Genomic DNA, 24,972 nt, shown 5'->3' on the forward strand with positions numbered 1-24,972 from the left:
TCCTTTCAATAAAGAAATGTTTCATTTCCTCCTGTGCTTTTTGACAGGTATAAAGTACCATTCACTGTCCTCTTCATTTGGCCTCTCAGGACCTGATCACTCTTGACTGCAGAGAAAACATGCATACCAACCTGTGCCCCACGATCGTTGACAAGCTCCACTGACCATCTGCCTTCGTATTGTATCCAAACAAATATTCCTCCATCTGCATCGCAGGTTGCCAATTTCTGGAAAGGTTCGTTCCATCTCACCAGCACAACCTTAGGAGATTACAAACAAAAACAGCATTACCAAACCTGCATGTTGTACTAACAGCTATTTAACAAGAACCAGTTAAACAATACCGCCAAACAAATATCACTGCATTTAAACCCTAAAGATGCACAAAATAGCAATTTTCAGCCCAGCATTAGGCACCTCTCAAGAACAGCTGGAATCGTTTTGTCACGGTTGTCAGGAAACACACAGTCTCTCACCATCAGGCATTTTTGGAAGGCATTGCACACTTTCAATAAAATCATAGGGAACACTGGAGTGCAGGACTCCATTAGAGAAGCCACAAACAGGAAGCTCTGCACAGATTATTCAACACTCCCTCAAATGATTCCCCCACTGTAATCTCAGAGACTGTCAGACTCTTCATCAAATCATCACCTCTTGCTGACTTCAAATAAAGTAGCATGCTCTGCACACAATTTAAATACTCAGATTGAATACTCATATTCAAAATAACCCCTGAGAAGAAATTTCATAGGAAAGTTGCTTTGCTACTGAGTGCAAAAGGAATACAAAGCAGCTTCAGGCTCTTCTTTCCACATTAGAGCTATCTGGGCTTTTCTGCAGAATCTAATCAAGTCTAAAGCTACCAAATTGCTCTTTCATTTTTAATTAATACCACTTTAACAAATACAGTATCTCTTGAGACCTCAGTATAAAACTGAAAAAAGCATGTCATCCTAGTGCCTGAAGCAAAAATTGGCAGCAAAACCATTTACCTTCTGTTAGTGACTTTTTCTTAAAAAACTTTTTTCCCAAATTAGTTTTATTTCAAGAACATGCAGATATATATGGGACCCTTGCATTCACACACAAGTAAATTGCCCCCCAGCTATTTTACTGAGACACAGAGTATGCAAACAAAGTAAACATATATTAAATACTCAATTAGTAGAGTGTTATTTCAACTACTTAATACACACCCAGCTCTAATGATGCTTTTTCATAAAACTAAATAGATAATTAATCATCTGAAAGAAACAGGCAAAATTTTCCTGAAATACATTTTACTGTTTACAGAGATGGACTGATCCTCCTAAAGATTCCAGTCCTAAGATGAGCTCTAAGTAGACAGACCCTTCCTGCTTCACAAGGAAATCAGCAGTCGTTTTCAGAACTAGGATATAAATATGCATACCTAAAACCTAAACTTGACAGCTGAGGGATGATCTTATACTTATTTAGTGAGTGCTACACTTATGCAGAGTGTCAAGATCAGAACTTAAGAACACGTCTATCGGTGGCGCTCACCAACCCAAAGCATCGACCCTTGAACTACTAAACAACCACAGGAAAACCATTTATTCATTCATATGTAAAAATTATGGGGAGAAGCAAGTATGACAAATCACCTCTCTGTTGTTACACAGCTTAGAAGAATCCCATTTGAGATTTTGCAGAAAACCACTTGCTTTTACTTAACTATAACCTGGCAGCTGCACTCTTAAGTCACCAGCCCTGCTTCCAGTTGGGCAAATTATACCATGCCCCTAGATGGATTATATCACACAGAACTTTAAAATAAATTCTTATGTTGGAAGAGCAGTAAATAAAATATTCAATTATAGCAATGCAAGCAGATGCACTTTGTTGGAGGTTTCACTTTGTCCCTTCCACCTAAACAATAATAGCACAGATTTGTCAAAATTTTTTTTCATTTTGGTAAAAATCCAATACACAGAGCCATAATTTCATCCACCCTGAGGCAAAATGCAATGATGACATAACTGTAGTTGTCAGCAGTGCCTAACAACATTATGAAAGAAGTGAAGAAAAACTCAAGGATAACACTGAAAAGTCTTCATCTTTAAAAGCTGGGAGCTGTTAAGGCTAATGATGACTATTAATGAGTAGAAGGTACATATCACCACTAAAAAACAGATCTTTGAACACTTAGACACTGCTCACATTTCTCAGATCATACCAAATCAATTCTGCATCATACCAGAATGAATTGCTAGAAAAAATTTAGGAAGAAAAAGAGAACTAGTTGTTCAAATAACATGAATGCTTTAGCTAACACCATTAAGAGTGCTACTACCTGTCTTAAAATTGCCCTGTTTACTCTGTCAAAGATTTGAGATAAACACACAATTTTATAGATTAGACATACAAATTGACTTTGTAATACGAATTATGGGCAAAGTGACAACAGTTACTTTGTTGTGTTTTGTTTCTTTTCTATTTTAAACAGGAATCTTGTTAAAAGTTGAAAATTTTAATTCAAATTCTGTACAACCTATCTTTTGTTTAGATTTGATAAAACATCCAAGGGTACATTTGAATGTAAACAAGATTAATTAGAGCCTCCATCCATCTCAATTAGATACAAATTAGTAACTTCCAAAATAAACTTATTGCTTGTTAATCAGAAATGAAAGTGAGACAATGATTTTTATATGCCTTCTGATAATAGCCTCATATGGAAGCAGATTTGTAATTTGAAAATTCAACTCATTTAAACACAGAGCAATTGTTGTTATTTTATGAGGTCATTTTAAAGATGCTGCCATAATTTACATTTCACATCTGACTACAGGACCTGAGTCCACAACTGCTTTCAGTAATTCCAATTCAATTTTAGACACTTAAGACGCTGAAGAAGAGATAAAGAAAGGAAAGATTGCCCTAAGTATTAAGATGACTTTTGGCTTTTATGTTGGCTCAAATGTAAAGCATATGAAAACATAGCCCATTGACAGCACACTTAAATAACACATAAGCTTGAATTACCCCTCTGCAAAGAGGAATTTTACTGCTAACCCATAAATGCAAAGATATCATTACTTTTACTAACAGCTTCAACTCACAGAGGACCCATTTTTACTTCTGCCTTTATGGTTCTCTGCTTTCTACCTAGCATATTCACACAAGTACCGAAGGTCTGAACTGTTTTATCTTGTATTCAAAAGAGTGAGAATGTTGGTGCACGAAAGTAAGTTGTCTGTGGCTCATCTGTGGTCCACACAGCCTTTCTGTATTGGCTAATTATTTTTGCTCATTGGCTGGTTGGTTGTGGTTTTTTTTAATTCTATAAAAAATACAAATTTTGATCGTTCTGCATCACAGGTATTAATCAGCTTCTAAACCACTATCTTACATGGGATGTGATCTCCCATGAATAAAACTTCAAGGAATTCCTGGCCTGAGATGTACATTGTGCTAAGTACAATGTAAAGGCCAACATATTTCCCCTAAACAAGATGCTTTCCACGAAGTTCAGTAAGATATTGAGTCAATATTACGCTTTCTTTGAGCTCCTTTTTATAAAAGGAACAGTGGCAAAAAAATTTGTCTCAAAAGTGCAGCATTCAGAACCTTCAATATCTCTGGCCTAATTGCCAAATTGATTTTTAGGAATTTAATTAATCCTAAAGGTGCTAGAAACTCTACCCAAGAACTCGTTGCATACTCTACTGCTGCTAACAATGTTATTATCTATTAAGGTTTTAGACAAGAAATTTTGAGTAACTGCAATTTTGGAGTAGCAAATGTGTGATTTAAAGTAAATGTGATCTTTTCCCAACAGAAACCAGGTCTGGCAATCTAAATTTATTACACTCTATTGACACTTTTATTAATTGTTTCTTATTTTCTAACACAACACAAGACCACTAAAATCCAAAGCATTCTGAGAGCTTTTGTTACTCTTATTTTCATCACAGTTTTTGAAGGAGATGACTGAAAATATGACACCAATCAGTTTTGCAAGAGCAGAAGTCCTTAATCTAGAACACCATACAACAGTCATTACTGAAATTTTATTTCTGTACATACACTACATAATTGCTAGAGAAGCAAAGGACAAACATCTACAAAAAAATAAAAGGGGTAAGTAACTAGGGCAATTAGTTCCTAGAGCTCCTTACCAAATTTAGATAGATTTTATTATGGATATACTGTAGTGAGTCACAGTGACTCATCTTTTTTAAATCTCTGATCCTCCATCCATTTTACTGGGGAAAGGCATATGCTCTAAAGATAGAGGTCTTCTCCAGCATCCATTTTCACATATGCTATGGAGATGTGCTTGCAGATGGACCGTCACAGCAATAGAGAGCAGAGAATGCTCCATGCCAGTGTTTGATTACAGCACAATTTGCTACACCTGAAGAGCCACATTCCTGTATCTGGCACAAGCATTTCTGCATTTACAGTGAAGTTGACATCTTTGCAGGGTGCACAGGATGTGATGCATTATAACTCCATTGAGCATATGGAATAGCTGGCCTTTCCCTCCCCAGATAAATCATAGTACATTTCTAATGCTATTGAAAGTGCTGAAATAGCTCCACCTTCCAAGCAGTGACAGCAAAAGACCTAACTGTTCCCAGGACAGAATAACAAAAGAGATTAGGCTATTGCCTACAGTAGCAGAGTACAAGACTCAGTCTAGCCAAAGGCTTTTTTCAATCCTATGCTTTTAGGAAAGTACTCAACTTTTTAAAGGAACATACAAAGGTTAAAAGAAAGCATTGGCAAAAGGGACTGGACAATCTACTGAGAAGCACTGAGCATCACCTATTTGCTCTATCAAGTAGTCCTATTATGCAGCTCCCTGATAAATACATTGATCTTTACTCATGGTTACAAGTATAAATATGTGCATACAGTAGGTGCAACACACTGGTACACATTACAGTTTATTAATTACAGGCCACAGAGCTGAAGAAATGTGTAAGTATATCTAACAAAGAAAAAAGATGGGTGTGCAGTGGGGAACAGAAATGAAACACTGAAGTAAAAAAAACAGAGAAAACAATGACCACCTCTACATGCTACTGTATTTTAGTGCCTCTCCCTCCACAGTACAGAGAAATACAGATACACATATATACATGTACGTGTATGTACATTACAAACATATAACATGGGTATGCACACGAATACACATCCCTATCAAATCCTTGAGGAACCTGTGCCAACTCTGTACATTCGGTAGTTAACTAATTGACGTAGTTCACTGACGTGGATTTTTGTAACTAAAATATAATTTAAGAGTTAGAACAGGCACCCAGAATAAGCAGCAGAGTTGTAGGTAATGAGCTATTGCTTCTCATATACTTTACTTATAACCAATATTTAGTTCTAAATGGTTCTGCATATGTTTAGTTCAATGATATTTAACTGTCTTTTAAATATTAGTATTTTTTAAAATAAAGGTTATCTAAGTTTTCTCTCTCCTAATTTCTCATGCTGCAGATTGCTTGCAATTGTTCTTACTTTCACCTTCACTTTTGAACTTTATTTCTTGCCATTACAATGATGTCAGGATAATTCTCTCCATTCAAACAAATTCAATCACACAAAGAGCATCATGTAAGTATTTTTCCTACTAATAATACTAGACAAAAAAGCAGCACATGCGGTAGACAGCAAGTTGGCATCACCCATCTTTCCTACCCTCCTTGTCTTCTATTGCATTGGCTAATGATACACTCCCTATCTCTCCCACACCTGCAGAGCTCTGATTTTTTGTTTCCAGTGACACTACACCCAGATGGAAGTGCTTCGTTTGCATGTGGAGCTGTCACTTTCCTAGGTATGATACCCATCAGGGAATTATTATTACTAAGAAGAAACTACTACTATTAATAACAAACATCATGCTGCAGCTAAAGAATGGCAAATCTTTAATAGCATTTACATTTCTTGAGAAAAACTGCCACTCACAATAGGGGCTGCAGGTTACAGAGGGGGTAAATGAATGGCAAATGAGTTCTGGGAGACAGAAACACCATCCAAATTCTTCATGTTTCTCTAGTCTAAAAAATTAAAAGTGAGCTCTCCTCCTAGAAGGGCTGGAGCAGCTTCCAGATATCTGAGGGACAGATGTCATATAATATCCCCATCCCTGCCTCAGGACAAGCTGTGGTCAGTGGTGCTGTGCACCGAGGGCACGGCAGCTGCTCACAGCCCCCGGGGGTTCGGCTGCTGCCACTGGCACAGCTTTCCACTGCCACTCGTACATCCTTTATCCCAGGATCCTACATTTTCATTGAAAGAAGTGTATTATTCTGCAGCTGCTGTCATCTTGCTTGTTCTGCTCTTTGAAAAGGAGTGTCGACTTTTTTTTTTTTCCTTTAAGCTTATAGTGTGATTTCACGGTATAACACTGTCAATAAGCTAAGCATGTCACCTGGGGACCTGGCCTTGTGCTAATTGAAACCAGAGGTAAGCCTGCACCAGCAATAAAGTGCTGACCTTAACAGAGATGAAAGGTCCAGGTCCAACTCTGTACCTTCTTCTGACTACAGACTTCTCTGTTGCTTTCATGGGAAACCCAACTCCTAATCCATAACTCAAACCTCGGGTGAGGCTCTGAAGTTAAGGACAATGTAGGGATACATTAGAAGCTCTGTACCGTTTTGTTGGATACACTTGCTCTAATTTTTCCCCCTTTCTCCTTGGTGTTTGTTTTCATAATGCTCAGGGCACACATCAGGCTGACAAAGACTCAGATCACCTGTGCAGCTGCAGAAAGAGAAAAGGCAGGCAGGAGCAGTACAGCTCACCAGCAATAACCCTCTGAGTATGTACAGGGGAGGTATCCATTCTCCCAGTGCTCACTTTGTGTGTGAGTGGCTGGTACCCTCTGCAAGTAACACTGTTGCTCACCCACTGGGAAGAATGTTGATGCTCCCCAGCAAGTTTTGTTTATTTGCTTTGCAGTTGAATGACAAACATGCCTATTTTTAAAAGGTATCTTGAGGCTGGCAGCCAACCCACCATATATACCGATTTTTGAAAGGTATCATGCGGTTGGCATCCAATCCCCAACGGATGCCAGTCTAAAAGCTTGAGGAAATGATTTTGGCAAATAGACAATGGCAAAAGAAGTTCTTTTGAGAGCTACTTTGAGGAAGGAATGCCTTTAGTGTGAGTAAGATGTTGTCTTAAAAATACCTAGACTGTCAACATCTCACTGAATACATTTAGGGACCTTGATAGTAAACTGCCAAGATGAGAACTCAGAAAGGCTCTTAATCTTTACAAATCTCCTTACTTTCCCTAAGTGATACACTTCATTTTAAGAAATACACCCTCAAAGTCTATTAGTCCCAAGGATTTGCCACATAACCATTTTATTTGTTCACAGAACACAAAATGTGTTATTGCCTACTTTAGAGGAAAACACCCCCAAGACTCCTCACAAGTACCAGACAAGAAGTATAATGCTCCTATGAATAAAGTGGCTCGCAGTTCTAAAGGAATTACTCTTTTCACTTTGGACTCAGCACATTTAATTGTGGCTTCAAAGAACCACAGTTGTGGGGGACAAAAAAAAAAAAAAAAAACAAACAAAAAAAAAAACCAAAAAAACAAAAAAAACCAAACAAACAAACAAAAAAAAACCACACCAACAGAAATTAGCTGTATCCAACGTATATCCCATCCATATGTTTGGACAGCAGCAGATTTTACAGGTCAGAACAGAAAGTTGCAGGTGAGAGAGGAATAAGAGGTGATATGAGTCTAACATGGATGGGAAGATGTTGGTATCTAGCTACTGGTTCTCATCTGAGTAAGTTTGTTAACTACTCCTTCAAGGGCTATTAAAGAAAATAGTTGGTTATAATCTGAAGGAAAATAATTAAGGCATGAAAAAATTAAGACTTAATCACCCATATGCACAAGATAGCTGCACACTATTATGTTCTTGGAAGGAAAATTTGTGGAGGTCTACTCATCTCCCACCTTGCACACAACAGTGTGACAGTGAGGTCTATGGTGTGCTTTTGACTCCTTTCCCTTCACAAGGACTCTCAAGTCCCAAAAGCTCTTTCACAGAAAAGACAGCTGTTTCCACAGAAAAATAATTTTAAAGTTATGCCACACTCACTTCATCGAGGGAAATTCCTTTATAGCATGCACATTACCACCACTGTCTCTTGTCAATGGTCATCCTGTACTTAGGCTGTAAGACACTTCTGTTTAATTGCCCATACATACACCCTATAAATGCAGGGGCAAGTCCAACTGAAATAAAAATAAACCAAAACTGAATGTTGGTAAGGATAAGCAAAGGATAAAATAGTACTTTCATCGCCTTCCTTTGTAAGAAAAAAGATTTCACTTTGTTGCAGTTTCCATACAGATAAAACACTGTAATAAAGAAAGGAGAGACAACTATTCTAGCTAAAGATGGACAAACATTTTGCTATAAGATCAAAATACCAATAACAGTATAGTTCCCCCTCTTTCTAGCAAATCACTGATGAGCACCATTAGGAAAGGCTCCTTCCTGTTAAAAATAAGACACATGCAATAATTGTGCTGAGCTGGAAGTTCCTTGGGTTTGAGCATCTATGGTGGAGTATTTTCCCACAAGAAAAAAAAGCAGTAGATTTAAAATCTCTGGTATTTAGTCTACATTAAACTTAAAGTACACGAGCTTAATGCTCATTTCACTAACATCTGACAAAACTACATTACAGATGGTATAAATGGGGACCATTTCAAAAACCTCCACGTTTACATTCACTTTTGGACTGTGTATGAGAAGCTCATTGTAGACGAACCTCATGCTTTAAGAACAAAAATAACACTCTTTGACATCCATCAATGCATCATCAGAGCTGTACGAATTCAGAGACCATGTACATCTTCATTAGAAGTTTTGAGGGGGGAAAAGTCCAACAAAACACCCCAAATGTAAAACAGATTTAAAATACCTTGTGTCATTTTTCACCTGAGAGAAAAATATTGGATGCAGAGATACAGAAACCCTGTAACAGAATCTGTGGCTTTTCTTGTCTCTCTTCCTCTTTAAAATATCCAAAATTAAGGAACACGAAGAGATTACATTAAAAAACCCCAACACCACCCCCTAAATAAAACCCAACAAAACTAAAGAAAAAAACCCACCACCAACAAAACAACAGAACAAAGCAGAGGAGACAATAAACACTACTGAAAACCATTCCAACTCAGAATAACTAGCTCTACTTTGCTTTCTAACAGCAATTTAGGAATTCCTATACTATCTTTCCACCTTGTAAATGGTATCTTGTCCAGGAATGTATTGCTGGAAAAAGCCAGTGAAGTGACTGACAGACACACTCTCCCTTATACTCAATCTTCCCAATTTGGTGGCTAAAAATTCCTGATCAAGTGTTCATACAATAGCGAAATATAATTGCATAACTTTACATGCATATATTAATCACAAAAAAAAAAAACCCTCAAGGAAAAAAAACCCTACTAGGAAATTTAAAAAGAAAACTCATAAAAATGTAATATAAATTCTGTTATATAAAACTGTGCTAGTTAACAAGAGGAAGGAGGTAACACAAGTTCTTCACTTTCTGGAGTCTATTCTGAGAAGTGCCAGAAAAATAATGGTGTCTCACGACCACACACAGAGGATCTGCCCATATCAAATATACTAAGTCTGTCTATCTCAAATATACCAAGGTGACAGATCATTTTTTGCTCATCAGATATTCAAACTCATACAGCACAGCAATTAAGTAACATTATTCCAGGGTTCTGACCGTCATCATTAGCATTCATGGTGGAGAGTTTATTATCAGAAGCTGATCAGTGACTTTCTTCATGATTTTACAGGTTAGACTATAATTTAGCTTGAACCTGCTTAGCTGAAATCACTGTGAAAGGTCCACCAAACAAGTCTTAGAACCTGACTGCAGCACAAAATCTGTGCAAGCCTTCTCTAAGGAGATGAACTTCACCCTTTAAGAGATACAGTAAAAACTTCATTTTTGCCAGCAATGTAAACAGAAAAGACCTTAAAATTCACAAGGAAAGCGTCAGAGAGTGTTGTCCAAGCATGATTATTTCTCTAAGAGATACAATACTTCAACCCTAATTATTTTTTTCAAACATGAGGAACTAAAAATAATCCAAGCTTCAGTAGAAGCACAGATCAGATCTTCAAATCTGTTATGATCTCCCAGGTGATAATAGCTGTGCACTAATGTAATTAAGCTGAGTTACGAGGCAGATTGGAGACAGATGGTACAGCTGGGCACTTCACTGCTGAAGTGGGACTACTTTGCTATCTGAAATACCCAACTACTGTCATCCCAATCATCAAGTCCAACCATATGACCCTCTGTGTGAGTTACACACCGTTGTAGAACATTTCTGTCCACCAGAGGAATACTGGTGACCTTAAATTAGTCACAGATACTGAGAAAAGAAAGCATTTATATGATTTTTACTGGACTGCCTGGACTGTCTTTGTTTGACTCACAGAGACCGTGCATCCCTAATCCTTTTGTGAGATTGAGGAAATTTCATCACATTATTTTGCAAAGGTAGGACACCTGCTTTAACTTCCAGCACAAGGCCACCATGTGAACACCCATCTGCTGGCTGCCCCAGTGCAGTCACTCATACAATGTTCAGCTAGTGGCATCCAGGACACCTATTGAAGGCACTGTGTACTTGCTGAGATGGACATAGAAAACAAAGCAGAAAACGAAATAATGTCTACTTCCAGGAAGGACAATGCAAGGGAAGAAGCAGTCAGTAAAACAGGGATTGCAGATAGGGCAGAACAGCCACTGAGCACCTGCACCTTTCAGGACAGAAAAGTACAAAAAGGAGAACTAAATTAACAATACAATAACTAAAAATCCCCAATATTTTACATGCAAGACATTCCGCTTAGCATATTAGAATAAATAAGACAACAGATACCTACCAAGAACTATTTTGTTAATATAGATACACACATATTACCCCCATGGAGGTTCTGATTCAGGGTTGAGACACACTGGCCCACTTAATTTGCAATATTATGATACAAACTTCTGACAAAGTGAATACCAGATAAAGAAATGCCATACTCTAAGAAATGCCAAATAGCAGATTTTGAAAATGCCATCCTTGCTTTGGCTGGCCTGCAATTCTGCACAGAGTGTTTTCAGAGCAAACCTCTGTAAGAAGTTTTATCTACATTTGCTATTCTCCATTAAATAAAAACTGTATCATGATGCAGCTGGCCAAGTAACCCATAATTTCACTTGTTTGACTTGCCAGAGAACACAAGGGAGCTATCAATACAGGGCTGAATTAGTTACTCCGACAGAAGGATAGTAACAGGCTAAGTGGACAACCCCAGAAAGCACAAATCACTGATACTGTTTTTTACCACTGTGGCACACAGAAGTCTCAACTAAAACTGACCCCCATGCTGTTGGAACTGCACATCTTATGATCAAATACAGCCTTTGGAGTTTTTAGGCTTGAAGACAAAGCAAAAACCCAGCTAGGCAAGCTCTGCAGGGAAGGTTTGCTCTACATAACTGTAAAATGACTGTATTACCCTCAAGAGGGGCAAACTATAGGTTAGGAATATAATCCCTGGGCACCCCTATGGGATATAAGGGTCACCGTGAGACTATCAGATTGCTAGCAGTAAGGGTGATGGGTAACACACATCTAACTAAGGACAATACTAGACCTTATCTAATGCAAATATTAACAAATGCATTGATTGCCAGTGGTTCAGAAAGCAGGAACTGAGGTAAAACTGACTTGCTTTTCAAAGACCAAAGAGAAACAATATTCAACCTTTAACAACCCTACCAGCATGTGAACCACAGACTAGAGATGGAAGTTGTCTGATCTGTATCCAAGAGCATGAGCCAGCTAGCTTATATGCACTGCATCACTAGAAAGTAATTTTTCTAGTCTAGTTTATCCTTTGCTTCACCCAAAAAAAGAGAGGAAAAGCAGTAAGTAGAAACATTTCTGTTCTTTTTTTCCCCCTCAGTAAAATCCTTAAGAAAATTTTATCAGGCAAAATGAGCAGCTGTTTTCTATCCCAAGTCACTTGCTTGCCAACCAGCATATGGAATATTTAATGTTTAAAATACATTGTTATGGTCATAATTAGTGGCACAGGGTCCAGTTGGAGGCTTGTCACTAGCAGTTTCCCCCAAGGTTCAATACTGGGCCCAGTGTTGTTTAACTTATTCATGAGTGACTTGGACAAAGGGACAGATGTCTCTTGGAGATTTCACTGACACACAAAGCTGGGAGGAGTGACTGATACTCCAGAGTGCTGTGCAGCCCTTCAGAAGGACCTCGACAGGCTGGAGAGAGAGGCAGAGAACTCTCTGAAGTTCAGCAAAGGCCAACGCAGGGTCCTGCCCAGGGGAAGAATAACCCCAGGCACCAGCACAGGCTGGGGGTGACCTGCTGGGAAGCAGCTCTGCAGAGAAGGACCTGGGCGTCCTGGTGGACACCAAGCTGTCCATGAGCCAGCAGTGTGTCCTGGTGGCCAAGAAGGCCAATGGCATCCTAGGTGCATTAGGAAGAGCACTGCCAGCCGGTCTCTGACTGTACCAGTCCAATGAAGTTCAAATTTAAAAGCAGAAAAAACTGACCCCTTATCAAGCATCCACAGCGTTACTTCAGACTGGGCTGGAGAAAATACTTGCCTTCCTTCTATGCATGATTTTGATTTCTTTATGATTTACAGGTTTTAAAGTAAGCTTTATCCTTTTTAAAAGAGTTTTAAAGCATGGAAAGCAGTCCAAGTTTTGAGATACTATATTAGAGGCAAGAAAAATTTAAAAATCCATACTGGCAAAGTAGTCATGCAAAGGGTCAGCAAGTACTGGAATGACATGAAAAAACAAGGAAGGCACGATATTAAATGTTACTGTAAGAAATAGGATGATGTTCAGGAAGCTGTATTTGAGGTTAAATATCAAGTAAAGCTTTCAGCAAATGAAAGGAATAGTTGAACAGTCTTCTAAAGGAAAAGGTGGAATGAAGCCAACCTTTGGAAACACTTCACACGAATTTTCACATAGTGTAAGAAGGTATATTGCAGGAATTTTTTTTAACTGACATGTGGTTATTGCAGTTCAGTAGTTCTGTTATTAAAACATTGTTTTCTTATTCATTAACTGAGAGTTAAGAAAAATAATTGTGTTTTATTAATGAACATAAATTATTTTCATTTTCTAATGTTTTTACAGAACAGTATCACTTTAAAGCTCATTTCAGTGCTGAAGTGTTGCACATGTATGGACTAAAGATGTATTATTTTAGGGTAAGTATGTGATAAAAAGAAAGTCCTATTCTATACAGCATATAAAACAGTCCTATTCTATGCAGGAGGGTAAAGAGCAATGATCTGTGTCTTTATATAACTATGACTAAATCACATTTTTGTGTCTGTCTACAGTCTTGGGGTATAGGTGCTGGCTGTCTAGATGGTCTGCCACCTATTTTCATGTCTGCAAGCAGTAAGTCATTTCAGTAAGTTTTGCTCTGTGCATGCTCTTGTTACACTTTGAAATGTTAATCTGCTTACATTTCCAGAGCACATTTCCGACAGAGCAACAGAGTGGAACAGTCCAGAAAACATAACTTTCTCAGAAACCTTTAATAATTAGAGCAGTAACACCACTAGCATGATGATCAAACAGCTCTGCTTGGAAATTGTTTGTTCATATCAAGCACCTAGCGGTCTTGGGAGGCAGGCTAATTGTATGGGTGGTTCTAAGTGTGTCATATCAAAACAGAGAAATCAGAGGGTCGCCCTCTCTCCAAAAAAAGCATAATGGAGTGTTAGAGCCACAGATCAAAAGCATGATGAATCAACACTGGGACCCTAGATCCAACAGAAAGTGATGTTCACCAAAGCTCTTTATGCAGTACCAAAGAGTACTCTGCGCTGGACTCAAGGGTACTACACGGACCATCGAGTACCACATTTAGATGCAGGAGTGAAGGAGCCCCAGGAAGCACACTCATGACCAAGCTTAGCTAGGCTAGCACAGGGCAGGAGATGAAGCTGAGCTGAGAAGGCTCCAGCTAAGCATCCCCAAACACATCTGTGTTGGGATCATCTGTGGAGCACAGAGATCCCACAGTCACAGCTCTCACTTTCTAGCTTCCTCCATCATCCACTCTTCCCAGCTGGAAGTTGGATATGCAGCTCATGGCAACCACTGTCTCCTGCTTTGCCATCCCAGCCCACCAGCCAGAAGTATTTCAGCAAACCTCCACGTCAGCACCAACCACATCCTGCCAGTTATATCCCACTTTATCATTTCTATACAGTAATTCCTTCAAGGTACATTTCTGTAGAAAATACCAACAAAAATGTTGTGCCCACGTACCCATGATGCCAACACTTGACCACTGCTTGGTATGAGCCATGACAGGGGCATCCTGCCTGGCCTGCAGCCACGCTCCCAACCATCCTGATGCTGCATGCATCACTAAATCCCAAATTCAGTATGAGAGGAATGATTTTGCTCCTAACACGCCATTTGCCAAAGCTGACACCTTTGTTGAGCGGGACTAAGCATGATTCAGGGAGCCCTGGGCAGTGCCTCCCTGCAGAGCGAGGGATTGCAGAAGAGGCAGCTACTGAGAAGCCTTCAGTGCCCCGCTTCACATGATCTTGAAATATTAGATTTATCAGTACTAAAAATAAAACCATGTGATGCAGACTCATGCACTGGAGAGTCTGTTGTTAATGCCATGAAAACCCGATAGCTGAGACACTGTAACCATAAGCCAGTCATCTAGAGTTAATAATCTTACTTGCATTTATGACCCAGTTAGTTAACGCTATTTTAACAGAAATCATGCCAGCCTTCTTAATCTTTCTAAGATTCTGTTATTATTACTGCATAGGCATATGCACAATTTATTAAGCATTGATACTTTCAAGTAGGGAGGGTTTTTTCCATACCATTTCACTGATTCCAATCAGCAGGTTTGCGTTATGCTTGCCATTTGAAGGCCAAATATCAGCATTTTCCATTAACATTTTGGAATTACCTTATCTTCTGGCAATTAAGCAGAAATTAGTTTCTTTTTTATGCACATATAGCTCTCCTTTCTCAGGAGGATTTGATTTCCACGGTATTTTCAAACATCTAAATCATGCCTTTGAAATCCATGTACAACATCATTAATTATTGTTTGGAATATTTTGAGTTATCCTAAAATATCATGTCACCTATAAAGAAGCACAGCTCAGAGGATAACTACACCGGCTCCAACTTGAATGTAAGACTGCAGGTACTGTTCCTGGGGAGGTTACTATCAGGTAACATGGCAGGACTACATGAACTGACTGACTGATACCTTGCACATGTCAGAGTCGAATTCATATATAGACAAACATAATTTAATCCAACCAAAATCTCAAGAAAAATGATAAACTGCTCATCACTATGTATTCACATACACATCACATACTCACATGCATATCCATGAAAACCACGAGCACTGGAACTGCACCGACGAGATGTGCTCTTGCAGGCTAACAAAACCAGTAATTTTCTTAGCTTAGGTTTGCTTATTTCCTTTAACAGTTTAACTGAAGACTTCAGGCAAAGACAACAGTTCCTTACATCATGCCTTCCAGTAAGTGTAAGTGAAATGAACTCCAGAACACAAGTGCAGAAAAGCTCTCTTTCTTTAGGGCCTTTTTAAGAGACAAAATCTTTTACTCACGCATGTAATGCACATATTACCAAAAAAAGGCAACTCAACACCTTCTACCCAAATTTAAAATCACATCAGTTCCTGACCTCATTACATTTCTTGAATCCCATCCCTGAATGCATCTGTTTAGCCACAGATCTTGGCAACTTCAAGAAACGCTGGAAACAACTCTTACCTGGGTTACTCTCTTTCAGTGCCTGAAAAGAGACCACACCGCTCTGAATTCACACACCACTCACACAGGGGTGTTCTTTAGCATGTTACTGAGAATCAGAACTAATTTCACACCTTGCATACAACTATCAATGAATTACACCACTAACCTAACAGTTCATGTTAAGAAGGAAGGACAACCAGCAACAGAATATAAAGATATCCCTAGAAGCTAGTCTTAAAAACTCAAGGCTAATACTCCCTTCAGAATTGGTCAACATGGATTATGGCAGCTGTAAATATTTCTGATATCCATTAAAATAACCTTTTTAAAACCTTGTTAAATTCTTCAGCACAGCAACTTACTGCTGTAGTGACTTTCACACTTTAATCACAGATCTGAACGAGAATTTCCTTTCATCAGTTTTGGAATTTGCAACCTTCTGATTTCTTTAAATAGTCACTAACTTCAGTGCTTTAAGAGAAGCAAACAGAAACTTACCCCCATCTACCTTCTCATTACCATTTGCTGGTTTATACAGTTTTAGCATGCCTCTTCTCTGACTCATCTGCTTTCTAAGGTAAACAGTCACAATTTTCTTCAGTTACTCTCCATGACTGAGATTTCCCCAATTCTTTTTCAGCTTCATCTTGTGTTCCCAGAACTCCCACTAACTCTTGAATGCTATTTTAAGGTGAGACAAGGGCGTTCTTGATATATCGGCTTTTACTTCTGGTAACATTCTCCATGCTGTTCTTTATTACTGTTCCTATTCTTAATGGCCATTCTCAGTGATATGTTTTCAAAATTACCAGGATTGTTTCTATTACTATTGTATTTTTCAAGTCAGCCACATACTGAAAAAGAGCTTGCTATTCTCAGGTCCAGGTCCTTCCTTAATAGAGTTCCCCGAGGGGGTGGTGTAGGACTGACAGCCTCATAGTTCTCCATGCTCAGGGGTCAGACACCATTTAGGCAATTCCCAATTCTGCCTTTCAGCAAGGCTAATGGGGCAGGCAAAATGGCACAACAGTGCTGTTTCACGCCTCTAAGAACAGAACAGTCCCACCAGTTTGAAGTGGGGATCTATCAAGGTACCACTGTTAAAAGATCTAATTGGGTAATGTGCCTTTTGCTTCTATGTTCAATACAAGTTTTGAGTCATCTTAGTCATATACCATGTTTCTTAATAACCATCTGCAAAGGACAACAAACTTTCTAAAAGCTTTCATGATTTGAATCATATGATTTTCTGTATTCCAAAACATCTTTCTCCCCGTCAGTTTGGCATCATTTCCTTCTGTGCCATCCTGATGGCTGCAAGATGTGAGTTGTGACCTGTCAGTAATTATTAGTTCAGCTAATTTGCCAATTACCAGTATAAGCTTACTGGGGTGCAATTCTCTAGATGTTTCCTAGAGCCTTCTAACACATTTGTAGTTCCAGATTCTTTTTATGTTATTTCTAATAAGACTGTATATATATTTTGTCCAATACCTCAGCCACCTCATACTTGAGCTCTCAATAAATTTGGACACAAATCTGCAGTGAGGATTGGTACTAATAAATAATTTAACATTTCTGCAATATTCTGCTTTCTTGAACTGCTCCCTCTGTGCATAGCAATCCACCCAGCAGGCCCATCAGTTGTCTCACCAACTTACAACTTCTCATTCATTTAAAGCACTCTCTGTTACTTGTTTCTTTTTTTCCTTCAGCTGTGTGCTCCACTGCCAGTATTTTGGCCTTCTGGGGTCCATTTTTATGTGCAGTAGGATTACCTTATGGGCTTACTTCGCTTTGAGAGTCTCAGAGCTACACACCTTCTGAAGACAGTGGTTTTCTTCTCCAGGCGAGGTGCACACAAAAAAGCATCAAGTTAATGGATCCCAGCTGCAGAATCTCAGGGCAGAGGTACTGCCCAGGATCTACTGTGGATGGAAGAATAGTCTCCCCCTTCCCTGCTTCTCTCACTTCTACGAGAAAGAATGTTCCTGGCGTTTAAGCCCATGTAAGGGAACACTTGTACTGTAACTTTCTCCCTATTTGTTAGATTTCAAAACACACCAGAAGGTTACAAAGTAATCTCATTTATAGTTTAACACACAAAAGAATTCAAGTATTATAATGTGGTCTTCAGGAGTAGAATAACAAATATTAACAGTTCAACAGACAAAAACCTGGAAAAGTTTAATATTTTCACACTAAATGTGTACATTTTGGGTCTGAGATGACTTTTGAATGCTTGTGTAAATGAACACTATAGACATTAACTAAGAAACCTAAGACAATAAATGAGATTATTGAGACGGTCTATCTCCTATAGACCTTATCTCCCTTATGCTATAGACCCAGTCTCACCTTCTCATATGAGATAAGGAGAGTTAATAGCTCCACAAGAGATTCAGGCTGAATCACTGTCTTACTCTTTGCCCTACTCATCACATCTACATAGTGTCTATATGTCTGATACTTTAAATATGAAACGTGTCCCCTTGCAGTCTCTAGCAGCCACAGAAGAACGAGTATGTTAAAAATACAACATGTACCAAAAAATAACCAAACAAAAAACAAACAGAAAACCCAAACAAACACAACACCAACAAAAAACCCTGCCCATGTTGTTTAATCCTTTTGTTCTTCTCAAGCATTACATGGCTTTACATTCTCTGTTACCTCAGCTGAACAGGGGTTTATTAGGCTATGTTGTAACCAGGCCCAAAATAAATAACATTTGACTTGCTTTAACAATACAGGGCATTGGCTTCCCTCACAAGTAACCTGAGTTGACAGGCACAGTATGCAATACTTCTGTTTTCTAAACAACTCTTCAAGTAATTCTTACCGTAGCACTAAACAGAACGAACGGTTCAGCTGTGACACAAGAAATGCATGAAATGGTACAACTTGATGCATACTTTGAACAAAAAGTCGGCACTGTTGAATAGTGCCAATGCAGTGCTTAGGATCTACACAAACCCTCACAAGAGAGAACTTTTCCAAGTGTCATTCTTTGTGGGAGACTCAGAAAGAGCTGCTGTATAAATGTTCTTCAGTGGGCAAAATTCCCATTTCAGCTGCTTGTTCCCACACCTGGTTCCCATCTTACTGTTCCTTCATTTGTGCCAATGCAGTTGTGTCAGTGGCCACACAGCACACCAGATCGCAGAAAGATTCTCTCACAACTATTATGCTGTTGCTGAACTACAGTGCAGGAAAATAAACTTCTGTAACAAGCTGTGATTCCACAAGACTGTCCATGGAACTGCATCCACGCCCCTTTGACAGCATGGCAGTGACAGAAGCAGCCTGCCCGTACAGTAGAGCACATTCATTTGATGGCAGTGGCCTCTTGTCCCCCAACATTGCTCAACTTCTACACTGAGTTTCACATGTCTTGTTAAACCCCAGAGCTGAAGACAGGCTAAGTCCTACAGAGCTCCAAAACCTGAGTGCCTTCTGAGGGAGCTGTCAGCACCTGTGGCCCCAGCCAAGACGAAGCCTGCTGCTGGCGTACGGCCCAGGCTGGAGCACCAAGAACTGGAGAACAAAACCTGAGGAGTCTGTGGTTTGTTTTTACAACACCTGAACACAGAGGTCATCTCTGCCACCAAAGGCTATTCAAAGCAGCAGGAGGACATTAGTTAAAAAAGAATGATCTGCTCTTCTCATCATGAGGCTGATGCATGCCTCAAGACTGTGCTTTGCTTCCTAACTATAATCTGAGAAAATATTCAGATCATGAGTGAGACTGGTGAATTTTGGGGGATTTTAGCACTTCTATTTTGGGTGCAAAATTATTGGCATCTTGCCCCAAACTGGCATCACAGCCAAAAACAGAATTCATGATTGAAAGGTTTATTTTTCTTTCTTCCACAGTACTCTTTCTATCTCCCACACTCACTATAAATAATGCACAACTCTCATGTGAAGTGAATTAAAGAAGGTTGAAGGCCAGAAATATATATACTCCACAAACAGGTCCTAAAAAACCCTTTCTTTTTGGGCAGCTATGCGATCAAGGCTAACTTAACCTCTCACCATGTACCCAAAATCTAGAAGATACGATAATTCATCCACAGTAAAGAGATTTTCTTCCCAATTGGTTTTTTTGTGAGCTAAATCCACGCTGTTCTAAGACTCAAGCTGTGCATACTCTCACTATTCAACAAAGCTCTCATTTGAGACTCATCCCTGCTCATACAGCCCAAGCATTTGAAGTCTACATAATACTTTTAGCCATTTTTGGTCTCAGAGTCCAAAACCTGACTCTCTGGATGTAGGATTTAAGTAATTCTCATTTTTATCATGATCCAGCAAAATGAGAACCAAGCTCCAGAAATAAGAGTAAAATTGACAAACCCCACTTTTTTAAATCTTAAAGCGCTTCTATTTAGCATACAGTCACTACTCTAAGGACACAGCAATGCTATTCTTACAAACAGAAAGGAAGATTAAAAGGCTCCCACAGACCACAGACTAAGATTACTTCATTAACCTTCTCGATTTTTAAAATTCCCTTGCGAAATAAAATCCAATGCAGTTAAATCATCTTTTCTAATTACATTCTCTATTCCTGAAGCATACACTAACTACATTTTGGTGTCCACTTTATATCACCACTGCATGATATTAACCACAATTTACAGTACTGTATTTTGTTCACTGGTCAAGGTATTTCATGTCTGATAATGGCAGACATTGGAGGTACTTATTCTAGGACAGAAATTCTCAACTTGGGAATCATGAAGAGCATTCAGGAACTACAGCCACAGTCTTCTGAAAACAGATGAGAGGAGCAGATCCCCCAAAAATTTTTTCTAATGAGAGGGCAGTGTAGAAAGAAGACTATTCTACAGTACTGGACTGAAAAATCTGGAGTGGCTTAAGGGACAATTTTCAACCTGCAATGCACAAGGGAAATATTATGACAACAGATAAGTATAATAAAAGCAAGGACATCGACTTGCCAGGGAGTTTTTAAAGACTCCTAAGCATAACCGCAGGCACACTGTAAGAAAGGGGTCCAGCCCCAGAGCCAGGCTTGTAAGAAACAATTGTGTCATATGGCACAAAGGCAAGAGCTCTCTAAAGGTAATGCTACACTACATGGAAATGCAACATAAAATACATATTTACTTATGCCCTGGGTTGCAGTGTATTCTATTACCATCCTCATGAGCTCTTGAAACCAGGTGGGGCAGTGTTTCCTTGCCTCCTCCCCCCGGACTATCTTTCTGTTAATGGCCCATCATTGTCCTGCCGCATGACTCAGAGATAACTCCCTCTGGACTATCTTCTGTTAATGAGCCTAATCAACACCTGGCCTCATGACTCGTTATCCCATTGTGAGATGCTCCACCCAGAGGGAGAAACCAAGCATTCCATCCTGGATATAATCTGAGATTCTGAACACCAGAGACAACACTTTCCACTGGATTTCCAGAAGACAGGAGCTACACAGCCACCACTGGACCTTCTGAGGAAGAGCAGACCCTTTCTACAGGATCACTGTGTCAACAGAACCACATCCACCACTTCAGGAGGACTGCAGCCACCATCTTATTGGACTGCTACCACCACCCTGATTAACAGGGTGTCAGGTTGTATCCTGACTCTGTCAGTTTAACCCAGTGTTTTCTGCCTTTATTTTTTTGATTTCCCTATTAAATTGTTATTCTGACTTGGTGCCTCCCACTGGTTTGTTTTCAAACTAGTACAACTTAATATATTTTCAGTATAATGGTTTGTGAAAGTTTCTTTTCCCTGAAAAAGAAATTCAGCATCTGCACCTTTTCACACAAATTTGAGACAAAAGAATGTCAAAATACTTTTATCCAAGTTTGGCTTCTGTTACCTTACAGGGACAGGTTACTGAGGATGAGCTAGGACAGAAACAACTAAAGAAAGAGGTTAAAAGAAATACCACAGTTGAGAAAGATACCAGCCTCTGAAGTTCACGAGCATCTGGTTCTTCAAAACCAGCTGAATTGGGCTTGTTCCGGAAAAGAACATCTAAGCACTTTAATCTGCTCTTGTACCAACTTCCCAGAAGGGTTCAGAGGCTTGTTTGAGGCCCAAAGTTGCAGAAGCTTCTGGAAGCAAAGCAGCAGCACAGATACCGGGCTGCAGAGCCAGTCTACCATCTGCTGGCTTCCAGCCGGGCTCACTCTCATGAACAGAGAATCATAGAATCTTAGAGTGGTTTGGAGATTGGAAGAGACCTTGAAGACCCATCTAGTTCCAACCCCCTGCCGTGGGCTGGGACACCTTGCACTAGACCAGCTTGCTGAGAGCGCCATCCAACCTGGCCTTGAACACTTGCAGGGATGGGGCATCCACAGCTTCTCTGGACAACCTGTTCCAGTGCCTCACCACCCTCACAGTAAAGAATTTCTTCCAAATATCTAATCTAAACTACCCGCTTCCAGTTTACAGCCATTCTCCCTTGTCCTATCACTACATGCCCTTGTAAAAGTCACTAAACTTCAAGAACAAAAGCAATCAAAAAGAGCAGGAAAGAATGAAAGACTCTAATCTAACAGAAGAAGTGGTGTTACTGCAAGAGCTTAACAGAACTAGCTCTGCACTTTCCTCAGCCAACTACCTTCTGAGCCTGACTACTTTCAGACTCCTGTGGGTGCAGCAATGCACTGATTGCTACTTCAAAAACTAGTAGTAAATGAGACATTTTCTTGATCTCTACGTCACATATGATATCATCTCCTCTAACAGTTAGACATACCAAAAGCTTTCTGACCTGAGCATGTTTGTCAATGACAACTTTGACAGAATGGCAAGGGTTGGAAATATTTGTAAGAATCATATTAAATATAGCACATAAACCACTGAAAGGCAATTGCTTCTCATTGTTAGATACCTATGACATTGACAGAGATTCTCAGTTGAATTCAAATCCAAATTCATACATACAGATACACACCACAAATCAGCATCTGAATCATCTACAGTACATCACTGGGGTGCCTTCTCTGCTCGAAGAGAGCAGCAAGTAGTAAGAAGAGCAAGAATAAACAGGAAATAAAAAAGCTCTCTTGTACAAAGATGGGTAGCTGCACAGAGTTCTTAAAACACTCATGTAACAATGTATGACAATAAATGTGCTATTCTACAGTTTCCCCCTTCCTAGTCCTGTCTCTCACCCTTCCATGCTCCTGTGGCGCTGCCTGATCCTGCAGCCCAAAGATCATAGCACATGCAGCACTATCACAACAGCTACAAAATGAGTACTCGGTGTCGGGGTCCAAGTTGCTCACAATTACTTAATAAAGCCAGATTCTTTAAAATGATTTCATATAAACTAGGTGTCATTAGGGAGGTCTTGTATGTCTTTGAAATGACTCCCTACGAAGTCTGAGTCAGTCCAGCCTGCAGACACAAATGCATCCAGTTTTGGCCGAGTAGTGAGTCTGGATAATAAGACAGAAAGCTGTCCCTGTTACACCATACCTATTATCCCCAGCAGTTCCTTTCTTTCTTCTCAATTTCTGTCCTAATACAGTCACACAATGGTCCAAAGAGAAAAAGGAAACAGTCACCAGTCAGACAGAAAGAAACTGTCATTAATAGCACAACCAGCACTTCTCAGCTCTTGCATGAACAGTGGCATTTGTGGAGCTCGACGGCCTCTACAGAGGGTGGTTAGAAATCATTATCCCCAAATTACTGATGGGGAAAATAAAGCATGTTATGGTGAATTAGCTAGTCCAAGATCATACAGCCTGTGAGTGGCCAGTTTGGGATTAAACCTGTGCATCTGGAGTCCCAAACCACTAGCATCTCCAACAGGGTGGCAGGTTCCTACATTAACTATACAGTGAGAATAAGGAGGATCTGACACTGCTGAAGGGTAACAGAGGGCAAATGCTGACCTTTAAATAGCACCAAGTGGATCAAGTGGATAAAGTGGTCATAATTCTGCTGGTATTTTCAGGTTGTTCTGTGTCTCACTGGATCAAAAGAACTACCTAAATTCTTCCATTTTTTAACACTAAATGCTAGTGGCCTGCTCTACTCCACATCCCCACCTCTGCACAGTGCTGGGAGATTTTACTGACAACAGAGACTCATGAATGCAGGGTTTATGGCAATGGCAGGCCGTCGTGTTTCAACACTCTTTTCCTTTTCATACCATGCTTAAATTTCCTTAGCCCCTTTCAATCCAGACTGAGCTTGGATCCCATCCTGTTTCTTCCTCACTACCAAATCCTTGTCCAACCTCATTCTTGTCTCCCTTCCTCTGCTTCCTCATGTCCTTGTGAAGAACCATTCCTCAACCATTTCCTCTATTTCCCCCCTGACAGTTCCCACTCCCAGTCTCCTTGATGGGCTTTCCATTCCGAACCCTGCTTCAGCTATGCCGTTCCTCACCTTCCAGTCTCCTTTCCCAGACAAATTCACTTGTCCTCTCCCACCACAGCTCTTCCTCCTGAATTCTGCTCTCCCCTCCCAACCATTCCTGCCTCCACATTATACATATCACTTTCATTTCACCTGCTCTCGGTTTTCCTATTTCCACCTTGAGCTTGGTTGTTTCAGTGCAGAAGCAGCTGAAGCAGAAACAGTCCAACCCCATCCCTGGAGCATCAGATACCACTGCACCGAGCCACTTCGTGGGATGGATGCATGTGCAATTTGACCATCACAGAAAAAGATTTAACTGCTAAAATTTAAATTATTTCCCTCAGATTTCAAGGAGTTATCAACTGGTCTAAAAGCAGACCTGGGGAATACAGAGACAGAAACCCTTATTCCTTGATACAGAGGTAACAGAAGCATTCAAAGAAAAAAGAAGTATCATCTTGAAACTAGACAAACAAGTAATAAACATTTCATTCCAAGTGGTCCCAGCTGACAAACCTGTAGGCACTGTAAAACAGCCTCCTAACAAGAAGTGTCAGACCACCTCAGTAACATGCAAGCCTTTAAACTAAGAGAGTATTTTGCTGCTTTACTCAGGATATTAAGATAAAATTCCCCTCCCAGCAAAATCTATGCTGTCAACTCAACCTGTACTTTCTCCAAGGAGCAGCAGAGGACATGTCTGCTGCACCCACTCCTCTCTGTGA

The 24,972-nt window shown here is 39.7% G+C and overlaps 1 protein-coding gene across 3 annotated transcripts in view; it reads right to left on the reverse strand.

Moving 5' to 3' along the window:
• Positions 1 to 24,972, reverse strand: part of TULP4 (TUB like protein 4) — a 156,290-nt gene that overhangs the window by 57,455 nt on the left and 73,863 nt on the right. For all 3 annotated transcript variants that reach the window (XM_082303162.1, XM_082303163.1, XM_082303161.1), the window contains exon 3: positions 132 to 260. In XM_082303162.1, the coding sequence (XP_082159288.1) occupies positions 132 to 260 (129 nt within the window). The remainder of the gene's footprint in view (positions 1 to 131; positions 261 to 24,972) is intronic.

Source organism: Coloeus monedula, assembly GCF_965178545.1.
Source record: "Coloeus monedula genome assembly, chromosome: 2".
In the NCBI taxonomy this organism is placed as follows: domain Eukaryota; kingdom Metazoa; phylum Chordata; class Aves; order Passeriformes; family Corvidae; genus Coloeus; species Coloeus monedula.